The sequence below is a fragment of the Ooceraea biroi genome, chromosome 6, assembly GCF_003672135.1.
Source record: "Ooceraea biroi isolate clonal line C1 chromosome 6, Obir_v5.4, whole genome shotgun sequence".
NCBI classification, from domain to species: domain Eukaryota; kingdom Metazoa; phylum Arthropoda; class Insecta; order Hymenoptera; family Formicidae; genus Ooceraea; species Ooceraea biroi.
In genome coordinates this window covers 5,339,883-5,351,962 of record NC_039511.1, presented here as the reverse complement: position 1 = coordinate 5,351,962, position 12,080 = coordinate 5,339,883, and the positions used below count along the sequence as shown (strand labels likewise).

The window sequence follows — 12,080 nt, the reverse complement described above, 5'->3', positions numbered from 1 at the left end:
TCGTTTTCGTGCAGCAAAATAGAACAAACCTGAAGTTTGAAGTTATTATATTTCGCTTACCGTATCATTTTTGCAAGTTATGCCGGTTATCTTTAGAAGAAAAGTTCTGGAGAAGGATATGTGATACACTTTATTCGTTGCACGTATTAAGTGTACATGTAATAAATAAATATGAAGAATCTACGCTGTATTAACACCAGAAATATTAACGTTTTTGGATTGTTGTTCCTCTATGTAGGAATTATAAAGGTGGCAGGGCAAAGTGTGATAACCGCAGATATCGCAGCAATAACATATAGTATGTATTATATGTTCTATGCATTTTTAAATAAAATGTTATTAATATAAATGTTATTAATTACATAACGGAATATATTTATATATTATATATCTATATATTAAAAGAATATTTATCTACTTTTAGAATTTTGCTATATCTGATTTATGTAAAAGTTTTTGTATATGAGAAAAAGATTCTACTTATAATAAAAAGATTAAAGAGAATTAAATAAAGGGCTATAATGTTTTTAATACAATAAGTATAATATGATGTATATGATCATAATAATTTTTATAGAGTTTGAAAGAGAATAATTTCTATTCTTTTAGATGCATCCAATATAAAGACACTTAGCAATCATTGCGAATGTATTAAATATAATTGTGGGTGCTGTCAATACATGGAATGGGATGAAGTGTCTCTAAATGGAACATGTAAATATTTTTCAATTATATATTATGTCAAAAGTTATTTAATTGTATTATATACAATTATACAATATATATTAATTGCTTTTATATATAGTATGCGCTAATGCAAGCTACTTACAACATGAGTATGGGATTTCAATGACACTGACATTCAACAAGTGGACTATCATTAATGAGACAGTTTCAGGTAATATTGATTACAAAATTTAAAATAAGTTTCATTTTGCCAATATTATATTTTTGTATTATGTATATACGTGTATGCTTTTAGCCCGAAATCCACCACCTATTTGTATTGGCGAGAACATTGTAGATCTTGAAATTGAAGTTTGCTTGCATATTTATGATATAGATATAGATATTGAAACTAACAAGTTTCATGCATGTTTCGAAGTTCTTGGGAGAATTATGAAACTCAAGTTCTCAAAAATAAAATTAGGTTGCGTCAATACCAGTTTATACGAGGGTGTAAGGTGCATCGAAAACAATATCATTCACCAGTTATCAAATTTTAAATCTGTGAAGGCAGAACAGAAGATGAAAGCTGAATCTACTATAAATAGTGGAGCTCATAACGGAATAACTTTAGATTTCATTTTGTTGCTATTATCTCTACATTCGTTTGTTCTGTTGTACAAAATATTAGTAACACGTACTATTTGAAAGAAAGACAAAATGTTCAAAAAGAAATGAATTCTATGTGCCATATTGGAATTTAAAAAAAAAAAATTAAAAAGTGCCACCTAACATATAATAGTTACATAGAATACTTATGGTAATATAAATAATATGAATGCAGTAGCGTAAAACCTTCCTATGTATCTTATACATACATTGAACATGTTTCTTTAATTTTTATGCCACATTTATGCTGCAGCGCTTGATAAGTTTATTACTATAGCACATATTACATTTATATAAGGCTATAATACTTATTTATATAAGGCAATGTTATGTTTTTGTAATAATTATTTGTTCCCAGTAGAGTTCTTTATTATACTATATTTTATTTTTTACTTTCTCATATAAATGTTACATGTACAAATCATGTATATAAAAAAAGATGTTGATTACATATTCACACGGTACGAAAATATCATTTCCAACCTCCATCCTTACAATTCGCACACTTAGCTACTCTTTAATTCAACATTGCTATCAATAATCTTTTCCACTCAGCCGAGCAATCGTTCTGAAAAAAAGACAAAAAATATCTTTTCGTGTTATCAGTGAGATGAGCCGAGACCTTGTTTGCGAGAACGCATACGTTTTATTGCAGATTAAGATACGTGTTACATATTTGTGCTTTCGAGATTATCGACATTCATATATGTTAAGCGAAATGCCTGATCGGGCGCTTAGTAACATAAAATGATTCCCCACGTGCTCATTAATTCAACAGCGCGATCAGAAGCCGTTTAAAGTCATCGCTGCAGTCATTCTGCAAAATGCAAAACAATGTAGGGAAAATTAAGCTAACGTCAACTCAGGCAAATCGAGATTCGTGTATTTATGTGCACGTAAATAATACAGACACGCATGCAGTCAGAAATGCATAGTATAATAGTTAATGAAATTAGTACAATGAGTAGCAAATTTTTATAACGATTAATAATTAATAATACTTCATTTGTGCTAGTGTGTAACGTGAATTATTAGATCGAATGTCGCCCATAGAGATCTTCATAGAGATTGGTGCATTAGAGACACGTGTTTCTTGTTATTATATAATTTATTTTACATATGCATCACTCTACTCAAAACGTAACACGAGTAAAACCATATTCACCACTAACGATCGGCAAAAGTATAAGGAACTGATTTAATCAGGTATTTGCAGGATGTAACAAAACATATTCTTGTGATATAATCTCCGCGACTTTAAGATATTTATTCTCGCTAAAAAGAAGCTGTTGCACGATCGAAATATTTTCATCCCAGAAGGGCAAGCAAGAGTCTCTTGTAGTCGCCTGAACAGTCATCCTGAAATTTATGGAAAGTTATATGGAGCGCTAAGATACGGCGTATCTGTTACAAGATTATTTTTATTTAGTTCAGCAACTGCGGGAAAGATGCAACGTTTATTATTAACTATGAGTCAATGCGTATGAAAATATAGAGATGATAGAATTTAAATCCGTTTTATTAATTTAACCACCTGGAGATAAAGCTTATTAAGCAGATAAATGGATGAGCTGTAGGGTTGAAGTGCTGTGAAAATAGTTTGTGTCTGGTAATTTCGGTAAGTTTTATTACAGAAAGGAAAGATTCTCTGGATCTTAGCCAAAAAATCAGTCATATGCGAGTTTAGTGAGATTATCTCGCTACTAAATTATCATTTTTTCTGTTATTACGTAGATTAATCATTTTTCTATTTTCTTTACCGCTTGAACTAGCACGAGAATAAAATATCAAAAAGAACAAAAAAATAAAATGTAATAATAAAATAATATTAAATGATAAAAGAACTATTCTCGAAATGAATAACACGAAATTATCAAATCTGATTGCAAAATGAACAACGCGCATTTTACTTACATCGATAGCTTCTGCAAGGGATTTCCCGTACAGTCTCTCATAAGCTTCCTTAATGTCACCCAGATCGATTTCCGATCGCGTCACAATTATGCGAATTAATGTCGAGTCGGTCGTGCCGAATCCGCGCATAGCTTTGTACAGCCTTTGCGCGAAGTAAGCAGTCTTGTCGCGGCCGCATCTCACTGAAAGAAAGTCAAATTATTAGACGGATTATTATGCCAAAGAATAAAAATTCTGATCTTGTGAATAAGTTAGATTAGACAAAAGTAACGGCAAGAATAGTACGGGGCGAATTATTCTTTATAATACTTGATCGTTTCTTACCCACAGCTAGGTAGCCGTCCTCAAGAGAACCGGAGAATTCTCGCTTGATAGCGTCTTCCAAGCTATGGCCAGCGATGCGTTCATATTCCTTGAAGATCCTTCGCAATTGCGGGTAGCTCTTGGTGATGAGAATCGCGTTGAAGGTGCTCTCATCCGTGCCCCATTGTCCTTCGCCCGCGGCGAGAAGTCTCTCAGCCTCCTGAACCGCGGCCTCCTCGTCCACGTCGGTGTTCTCGTTTCTGCTGGCCTGTTCGTTAATTGGGGAATAGAGAGAGACTGATCCTGTAGATTAAGAAGCGGTATTTTCTTGCCGATACTCACACAGGACAACGATACCAAGAGCCTCTTGAAGTGACCGGAAGTGTCGCCCTTAATTGCGTCTTCCAGGTCCTTGTCATACACTGTAAAAACAGATTAACGATACGTGTAATCCAGACTCAATAATGATTTAGAAAAGTGAAGAATGGGAAAAGAAAATAATTAAAAATAATAATTAAAAAATAAAATTAAAATAAATAAAAAATAAATTTAAATTAAAATTAAATAATTTGAAAATAATCTTAACAATCTGTTAAAACTATATCACGGAAAAAGTCAGATGTCATATAAAAACGAACTTACGATCTTTGTAGACGGCCGAGATTGTCTTGATGCCGTAGTTGCTCAAAGACGCAAGAACTTCGATGAGTGCGCCTTCGTCGGTGCCCATGCCGGAAACTGCGTCGTGCAGCTCTTTGGCGTAATACTCGGGAAGAGGCGTCATCAGAGCGACGATGACTCTTTCAAAGTTGCCGGTCAATTCGGACTTCAGCTCGGAAATGAGATCCTTGCCGAACATAGTCTTAAATTTATCGGCGATTTCCAGTCGCTGCACGATGCCTCGATGAGCCAGAACGTCGATGATGGCCTGCTCGTCAGTCCCGAAACCCTTCATCGCCGTTCGCAAAAGATTCGCGTCGGCTTCCGGATCGAAGGGATCGGCCGGATACACGGTGGGTGTGCACTGGAAACGTTATGATTCAAACATTACATGACCTCGCGTCACTTCGTGCGAAATAATTATTGACAAGTTGGTATGATGGACAAAATTGAACGTAAATGCCAAGTTCATGAGCTCGATTCTGACTTGGTATTTTTTTATACAATACTGCATGTAATATTTTACGTATCATATATTTTTTCGATAATATGTAATTATTTTTTAAAGATTTTTATATTTTCTGGAAAAAATAAAATCTTACTTTTCCTAGTAAAAATAACAGAAGAGAATAATATTCTCAAGCTCATATCCGTTAAAATATATTTAAAAACTTATCACGTTTTTATGCTAATTCTAATGCAAAACACATGCAATTAGCATGAAATGTTCGACGCAATCGTTTTAATCTCAATGTGGTGATGAGTAAGTCACTCATATCAACATATGCGACTTTATACTCGACAATCTTACCACAATTTTATGCGTTTGCTTCTATTGAAATAATTATGTATATTTAAATAAAAATAAATAAATATATAAATTACCTGTACATGGTAATATTGACTTGCTGCCATTTTGCTGATTATATCTGAAAACATTCGTGAAATCATATTATTTTATATCAATAAAAAACTTGATGCATTAACTAACATTTTGAGGTATCTTCTTGACTATTCAATTATTTCGTATCGACATCGATACCATCACCTTCAGACCTCCAGACCTTCAGAATGCAGATGAGAAAAACTATTTTATGCGTTTAATTCAGATTTTTAACTACATAATAATACAGATCACAATTACAGAAGCATGTTAAGAGTCACAGTAGCCGTGATAACTTTCCTCCTGTTATAAATAGGCGCATCGTGTATAAATCATGCAGACCACGATACTGCATGTCCTTGACTCGTTTCAGAACCACGTCACGTCAGTAACAATGATGATCTCATCGACTAACGCGCCGTGATCCATTCGCTTGTCGCTCCACGTCCAGAGAGAAATGATTCTGCGTCTCGCAAGATGATGACGACAACGAGAATACGTTATTTACGAAATGCCGCAGGATCATATTGATCGGACCGGCCGGAGTGTAAGTGACACTCGGGGTGTGGCTTGGCCTACCTTCTTCAACGGCGATGCGCTCTTTCCGGAGAACGGTATCGCTTCTGGTAGCCGACTGACTGACGGCCTCCGACGCGCTCTCCGGTTGTCGGGAGCGAACGCCGGCGAAAGAAGCAGGAAGAGAAGAGGAAAGGAATTCGTTGGTGGGGCAATACAAGCTCGTATCTATTCACCGTGGGACGACAGAACGCCAGAGACGATATATTCGCATTTTCCGGCGAGCGAAATGCCGGATTTAATGATATAATAGACGCTATCGATGCCGGCTGTTCGAACCGCCGGCAGGCTGATATCTCGGATAATCGATCTTTTAAACAAGGAAGATTGCCAGGAATTAATGCGCGCCTGTTTTCCGATTGTTGTTGAATATTTTCGCGTTTAAACTGATGATCGTGCCGAGTTACTTGAATTTTATTTTCAATTTAATTTTTTTTGCTTGCGCTTTTGTCAACAATTCGAGTTGGAACAACAATTTGCAATCTTAACTTCTTGTTTTTAATTATTCGAAAAGTGTCTTCAAAGCGATCTGCATATTACGGTACCATGGTTGTTGAAATCCAGATTTAGCGACGAACAAAACAAGTAGAATCAATATTGATTGTTTGCGCGCTTGACTGATGATCATTCATTTATCAGCGTAGAACATTAACGCGTGCGATAATGACACTTTTATTATTTTTAATAACAACACGAAATTCAGGGTGTGAGATAATACATAGACACCATTAGTCCATTAATGTAATTACCAATGGCGAAAGTATGGCGTAACTTCCCGGTTTTTTGTGCCGTGCCCGACGATGATTCATACGAATGTAATTGCGTTGTTCTCTGAGAAACTACGGATGATTATAACGTGATTATCGCAAAGTATTTCTTAAATATGATTCTGTAATATGAACCGATATGATTATGACATCAGATCGAAGATTTTGTTAATTATTTTAAATAATCTGAGTAGTCTTAATTTAATCTCAGTATCATATAAACTGATATAATTTTATATAAACAATTGTAAATAATTTTATATAAAAAATTACTTTCAGCAATGAAGCCGCGCGAGGCATTAGACGATCACGGTAATTGTTTTAAACACTTTGAATATTATGTGTGTAAAAACAGTTTATATTCAGCAACAAAATAATGCAGAAATGTTGGACACGTGTCAAAATTTGGAATAAAATATCTTAATATTACTTACATTAATATATTAATCCGTTTCAACGTTGCTGAATGTCAGTGACTTTCGAAGCGGTGTTTCGTTGCGTGTACGAATACTTCGCTAACTGGGTGGAAACGTTCTGACAGCAGCAATATTAAGGACAGCGTCGAGGAGAGCGAGAAGAGCGTCAAGAGAGTTGGTGGGGTTGACGACGTAACGCTAAGTAATGACGTGGAGAACGGAATGTCCTGTAGCTCGAGCTGAACATTGGTGAATATACCATCCTTCATACTATTAAATTGATCGTATGAGAGATCGATAGGGCCATAACTGAAAGGTTGGCCCAGCTTAAAGGATGGAAGAAACGTAATATGTTACAACACTGAAAATTACTCCATTAAATCATTGCTATTTTTGTCTCTTGCGCCTTCATTACATATTATTAATTGCATTCTTGCAGAGTCTCGTATGCATTATTTTCTTTCCTCAAAAAATAAAAAAATTAGCGATTTCTTTTTTTTGTAAATTGTCAAAATAAAAATTCTGTCACGTGCTTCCTTGATTCTTCGTGAATCAAGGTATTCACGAAACATAATCGTGACTCATAATTCTTGATTGAATGAGAACAGAGATCGTGACGCTGCCGAGCACGCAGAATGCGTGACGGAATCAGTATATAAAGAGTATCCAAGAAGTGAGTTTATGTCATACTTGCACAACATAATTCATAGCTGGGTGTTCAGGCTAAATTTATTCATTCAACTTTGCAATGACGGTGACGCATTCAGGAAGAATTCGATGTATCCAGAAGGCCGCATAAGGATTTAAATTGTTTAAAGGTATCTTTATTCCAATATCCCGATCTCGCAGTCAACAGTTTGTTTTGCAAGAAACAGTGAAGCTAGGCACATCAATGGATCTCAAGCACGCTGAAAAGCAAGGAAAGCGTATCGCAAAATTGTTATTGTCCTGTGATGATTTTTAAGTAAGTGCACTGCGGATTGTTATCGACTTACCCGGATATCAAGAAGCTAATATCGTGAAATTTCTAGCGAAAGAAGAACACGACGAAGCCGTCTGAAAATGTTTTATTAAGATTACATATGGCAAGCGAGGCTTCCGTTTCCAATTCCTCAAATTGAAAATCCATCTCCTCAACATTTTCTCGATACATATACATAATATATTTATATATATATTTATATATATATATATACTGTCAGTACGATAAAAAGTGCATTCTCTAGCACGTTTTGCACTTACTTGTCTAATCGTCTACTAAAAATTTGTCTAGGTTTATCACCTTTACCACTTTGAGAGAATCGGTCAGACTCCTTGTGCGAATCGTTCTCTTACACGTCTCTGCACTGTACAATTATTAGCACAGCGAGGAATACGCGAGCTCGGATGCTACGGTCACTTGTAACCATGAATGATATCCTGATAATGAATTTCTTACATTTTGCAGAATATGATACATAGTTCCCTTAACAATAAAATGTATATTCTCAACATATCGTAAGGATTTACAAAACGGATTAACATACAATCCTGCATATCGAGAAGCTTTCGTTAAACACATCGAATCTTGCTGGTACAACAGTTCTGAATTGTGCGTAGCAAACAAATATCTTATACATCTTCAAATCGCAGGTTTTACCCCCTATTTCTTGACTATGCAAGATGTTCTGCAGCACGTGACCCTGATAATTTGATTTTGAGAACATTAATGAATTCAAAGTCGATTTTTCCTTAGAAAAAAAATATTAAGATTACCTAAATAATTCTGATTAAATACTTTTGATCAAATAATTTCAGTCCTCTATTTCGGTAAGCTATTTTGGTGAGAGATAGCGAAATATTGGAAATCATACGAGCTTAAAAGAAAAAAATATTAATCTTTCCATATGGAGACTCGAAAACAAAACTTTAGAAAATTAAGTTCGAATTACGTTTAGCTAAGTTTAAATTAGTTTGAAATTTTGCGACATATTTTCGGTTTATTCTTTTCGGGATTGGATCATCGTGTTCGTGGTTACGTACTGCCAATAATGAACCACCTTATATAGTCAAGGCCGTCTATTGTTAACGGTTCTATACGCAGCGCGTGTCAGATACCTCCGATCCCTACAAATCATTAATAATGTAGAGAAATAATGCGCGAAAACGGTAGAAATGTAATCTAAAGTCGAATTAAATATATAATGGCGTAACTTGAGATTTTATTAACCACTACTAATGTTAAAGGTGCTCTGTTAATCGTAATGATTTACGTATCGGGTAACTATAATTTGTTATAAAACAATGAAAGTTTAAAGAAAAAGCTAAAAGAAAAGATATTCGAGAAACGCATGTCATGCTAACTGTATGACGTGTTCTTGATATGTTTTATGTATCTAACTATTAAACATTTTTGCAGGCGCAAGTAATACAATGTACTTGTAACACCGGTAAAAATATCTCTAACAGTAATGCCACTTGTAATAATACTAAGTAATGACATAATGAAGATATTAATAATAGATATAGAGATTTGAGCGATAGTAATAGTAGGATAAGAGAGTGACTTAATAATAACGTCAGTATAGAGTGATCGCAATAGTAGAAGTAGCAACAGCAGCAACGACAATAATGGTGCTCTCAGCAATGATAATACGTTCTCTCTATAATATTCCTAAGATCAAAAAAGATGTAACAAACATATGCATTCAACATAAAGTTCTATACTCAAAAAGAAATTCTTCTCTAAACGACACTAAATAAATTCACCGAGATGCGGCTTAAAATTATTACGATATCTTCATGAGTGCACACAGTCACTTAATTATAAATGCGCACGTAATGATTCATGCAACAATCATTAATTTTTAGCACATGTCACTAAAATCAAAGTATCATCTATGTTGTACAGTAAAACGTCGATTATCCAAATATTAATGAGTGTAAGAACTGATGTTTAGTAAAGAGTTATCTCGAAGAAAACATATTGCAGATACATGTACGAAATATTAAAATCGGATATATAGTAAAAATAAAGCGCATTTTATATGTAAAATAAAAGAGAGAGAAATAAAATAATATCTCTATAAATATCAAGGAAAGAGTATGTAATTCCTTAAATAAATAAATTCTCTAATAAAAAAAATTATATAATATCATTGATAAATATAACATTGCTTTAAAATCCTACAGTACTGCTTACATCGTTTAGCTTTTTAAATCGATGCTAGTTACATCGTGCTTTTGTCTATATGCAGCTAAAATATAAAATTAAATTATAAACCTCAATATTACAATTTTTTCTGATGAATAAAATATAAAAATTAATGTGATTATTATTATTAAGCGAGCATGGATGATCAATTTTATAGTGACGCGCCGCACGCAAGTACTGCAGGATTTAAAAATTGAACTGAACGTATGTACAAAGTGTTTCAGACTCATTGCATCTCCTCCCCGAACATGGTCCGAATTCTTTGATTACTTATCTAGGTCAAAGAATACGGAGGAACTGCTCGATGTCTGAAATATTCACTATACAAATCATAACATGTGTTAACATTGAAATGCAGTAATTGTGAGAGGCGATAGATTCAATGTTAGATGATGTATGAAGAAAGTAGCGTTATGTCGTTCTAATATCAGTCGTCCTTATTGGAAGAATATCATTTTCTCTCATTCAGATAAGTTACTCGCAGGAACGCTTTTGTGGAAAAAAAGTTCTCTCACAAACACGCACTTGGGACAGTCGCCGTTCTACTGTATTTCATACATAAAAGTACATGTAGCAACTTCAATAACGAATGTATCCTTTGTTTTAATAAAATTTTACAGAGTGGGACACCTAACTTTACCATCCTGAAATATCCTCCATCTAGTACCACAGAAAAAGCTATATGCATAAAATGTTTCACAAGAGACTATCTGCAAAACATACTGACATCAAATAATCGATTAATTTCATACAAAACATCCTTCATCTCAATTTTAGTTGTTACGATTATGTATACATAAAACTTCGTTGAAAAGAAAAATGCACGAAATGAGCGTTTTAACGTGTAAGAGTACAGAAAGCTGAGAAACACAATTTATGACGTGAAATAATTTATAACTGAAACCATCATAGACATGCTGTTTTATACCTCAATGTGGCAAATATACAGTGTACATCATCGATTTCTTGATTAAAGCGAAAATCGAAAATTATGGAATTTAAAAAAGGATCTTGTAGATATTTTAAGGCAATAATTAGCAAACATTTTCGTTCAGTTAGTTAAGCTACACGCACACTATGTGGACACTCTCTAGAAAATATAAGTCTCGTACTTCTCGTTATCATCTTACATCTAGATCGTTTGAAAATTGAAAAACATTTTAGTAGAAAAGTAAAAAAGAGAAATAATAATATCACATTGTTACATAGATCATTTAGCTTGATCTAAAATAGATTAGAGAGAAGTAATTACCGATAAAAGAAGAAATATGAAGAAGAACATTAATACAACTTTTCTTCATTCCTATATATAAACCTGCTTGAAATTGATTTTTCTTATTGTCCATATATTTTTTTTATTTATATATACAAGTACTCCCTCGCTATTTGTTTGCTAGTTTATATAAGTTTTAGTTGGAGTTTTATTATGTGTTTTATATAAATAAATAATTATCGTGTAAAAAAGTATAAATCATAACTGACATGCACGTAACAATTTATCTAAAGGATTATGAAAGTAATGAAGATAGCTTTACTAGTGGACCGACAATCTTGTCTCTCATTAGCATAAAGCACATTCCCGAACATGTACTTGTATAAAACCTTTTTCACCCACTCGATCATAGTATGATGTACACAACCGTATATTTTTAGTCACCCTGTATTATCCGTATAAGGAAGACGGGGGTTACATTCAATGCCTCGAGCACAGATTTGAGTAATTTAAATGTCATGCATCAACAATAAAAGTTCCTAAATGTTTCTTGCGTTTACCAAAAGCGACGATTAGGAAACGTTATGACCTGACAATGAATTAACTTGCAGCGACATTTCGTCAACACAGTATCCGTACCTATCGGCGACTTATCGGTTTAACATGCAATGCGCTTTGATTGACTCTGTATTACTTAAATTACTAGATTTCTATTCAGATCTTCGTGAATCATTTCTAGATCATTTTGAGAGATAGCTCTCTATTAATATCAATATTAGCAATAGTTCACGCAAAGTATTCTTTATGTAAAATTTGATCT

At 33.9% G+C, this 12,080-nt stretch overlaps 2 protein-coding genes and 1 long non-coding RNA gene across 8 annotated transcripts; 2 read left to right on the top strand and 1 right to left on the bottom strand.

The window, feature by feature from the left end:
- Positions 1 to 17: 17 nt before the first annotated feature.
- LOC105284328 lies at positions 18 to 1,454 on the top strand. The gene is made up of 4 exons (XM_026970395.1): positions 18 to 298; positions 610 to 714; positions 806 to 898; positions 983 to 1,454. The coding sequence occupies exons 1-4, from the start codon at positions 172 to 174 to the stop codon at positions 1,372 to 1,374; spliced, it is 717 nt and encodes a 238-aa protein (XP_026826196.1). The 5' UTR covers positions 18 to 171; the 3' UTR covers positions 1,375 to 1,454.
- A 247-nt stretch (positions 1,455 to 1,701) lies between these two features.
- LOC105284327 (annexin B9) lies at positions 1,702 to 7,005 on the bottom strand. Of its 6 annotated transcripts, none has more exons than XR_003406668.1 (7): positions 5,098 to 5,151; positions 4,195 to 4,576; positions 3,895 to 3,974; positions 3,574 to 3,820; positions 3,250 to 3,431; positions 2,501 to 2,694; positions 1,702 to 1,903 (listed from the first exon to the last, which is right to left on the bottom strand). XR_003406668.1 is itself a non-coding variant. In XM_026970390.1 (7 exons), the coding sequence occupies exons 2-7, from the start codon at positions 5,125 to 5,127 to the stop codon at positions 2,644 to 2,646; spliced, it is 972 nt and encodes a 323-aa protein (XP_026826191.1). In that variant the 5' UTR covers positions 5,128 to 5,141; positions 6,873 to 7,005; the 3' UTR covers positions 2,198 to 2,643. The 6 variants fall into 6 exon arrangements, 5 of the variants coding, with proteins under 5 accessions (XP_026826189.1, XP_026826190.1, XP_026826191.1 ...); XM_026970390.1 differs by lacking the exon at positions 1,702 to 1,903 and adding an exon at positions 6,873 to 7,005 and having other exon boundaries at positions 2,198 to 2,694; positions 5,098 to 5,141; XM_026970391.1 differs by lacking the exon at positions 1,702 to 1,903 and adding an exon at positions 5,675 to 5,786 and having other exon boundaries at positions 2,198 to 2,694; positions 5,098 to 5,141.
- Positions 7,006 to 7,113: 108 nt separating this feature from the next.
- LOC105284323 lies at positions 7,114 to 9,583 on the top strand. The gene is made up of 2 exons (XR_894857.3): positions 7,114 to 7,818; positions 7,886 to 9,583. It is a non-coding gene; the product is annotated as an uncharacterized LOC105284323 (long non-coding RNA).
- The last annotated feature ends 2,497 nt before the right edge of the window (positions 9,584 to 12,080 follow it).

What these genes read in the sequence shown, in the direction of transcription:
- LOC105284328 (XM_026970395.1), top strand. Translation starts at nt 172, where the DNA reads ATGAAGAATCTACGCTGTATTAACACCAGAAATATTAACGTTTTTGGA. An exon ending in TATCGCAGCAATAACATATA is followed by an intron (nt 299 to 609) that starts GTATGTATTATA and finishes CTATTCTTTTAG; the next exon opens with ATGCATCCAATATAAAGACA. An exon ending in CATTAATGAGACAGTTTCAG is followed by an intron (nt 899 to 982) that starts GTAATATTGATT and finishes GTATGCTTTTAG; the next exon opens with CCCGAAATCCACCACCTATT.
- LOC105284327 (XM_026970388.1), bottom strand. Translation starts at nt 5,151, where the DNA reads ATGTTTTCAGATATAATCAGCAAAATGGCAGCAAGTCAATATTACCAT. An exon ending in CTCGGCCGTCTACAAAGATC is followed by an intron (nt 3,975 to 4,194) that starts GTAAGTTCGTTT and finishes CTGTTTTTACAG; the next exon opens with TGTATGACAAGGACCTGGAA. An exon ending in GGACGGCTACCTAGCTGTGG is followed by an intron (nt 3,432 to 3,573) that starts GTAAGAAACGAT and finishes ACTTTCTTTCAG; the next exon opens with TGAGATGCGGCCGCGACAAG.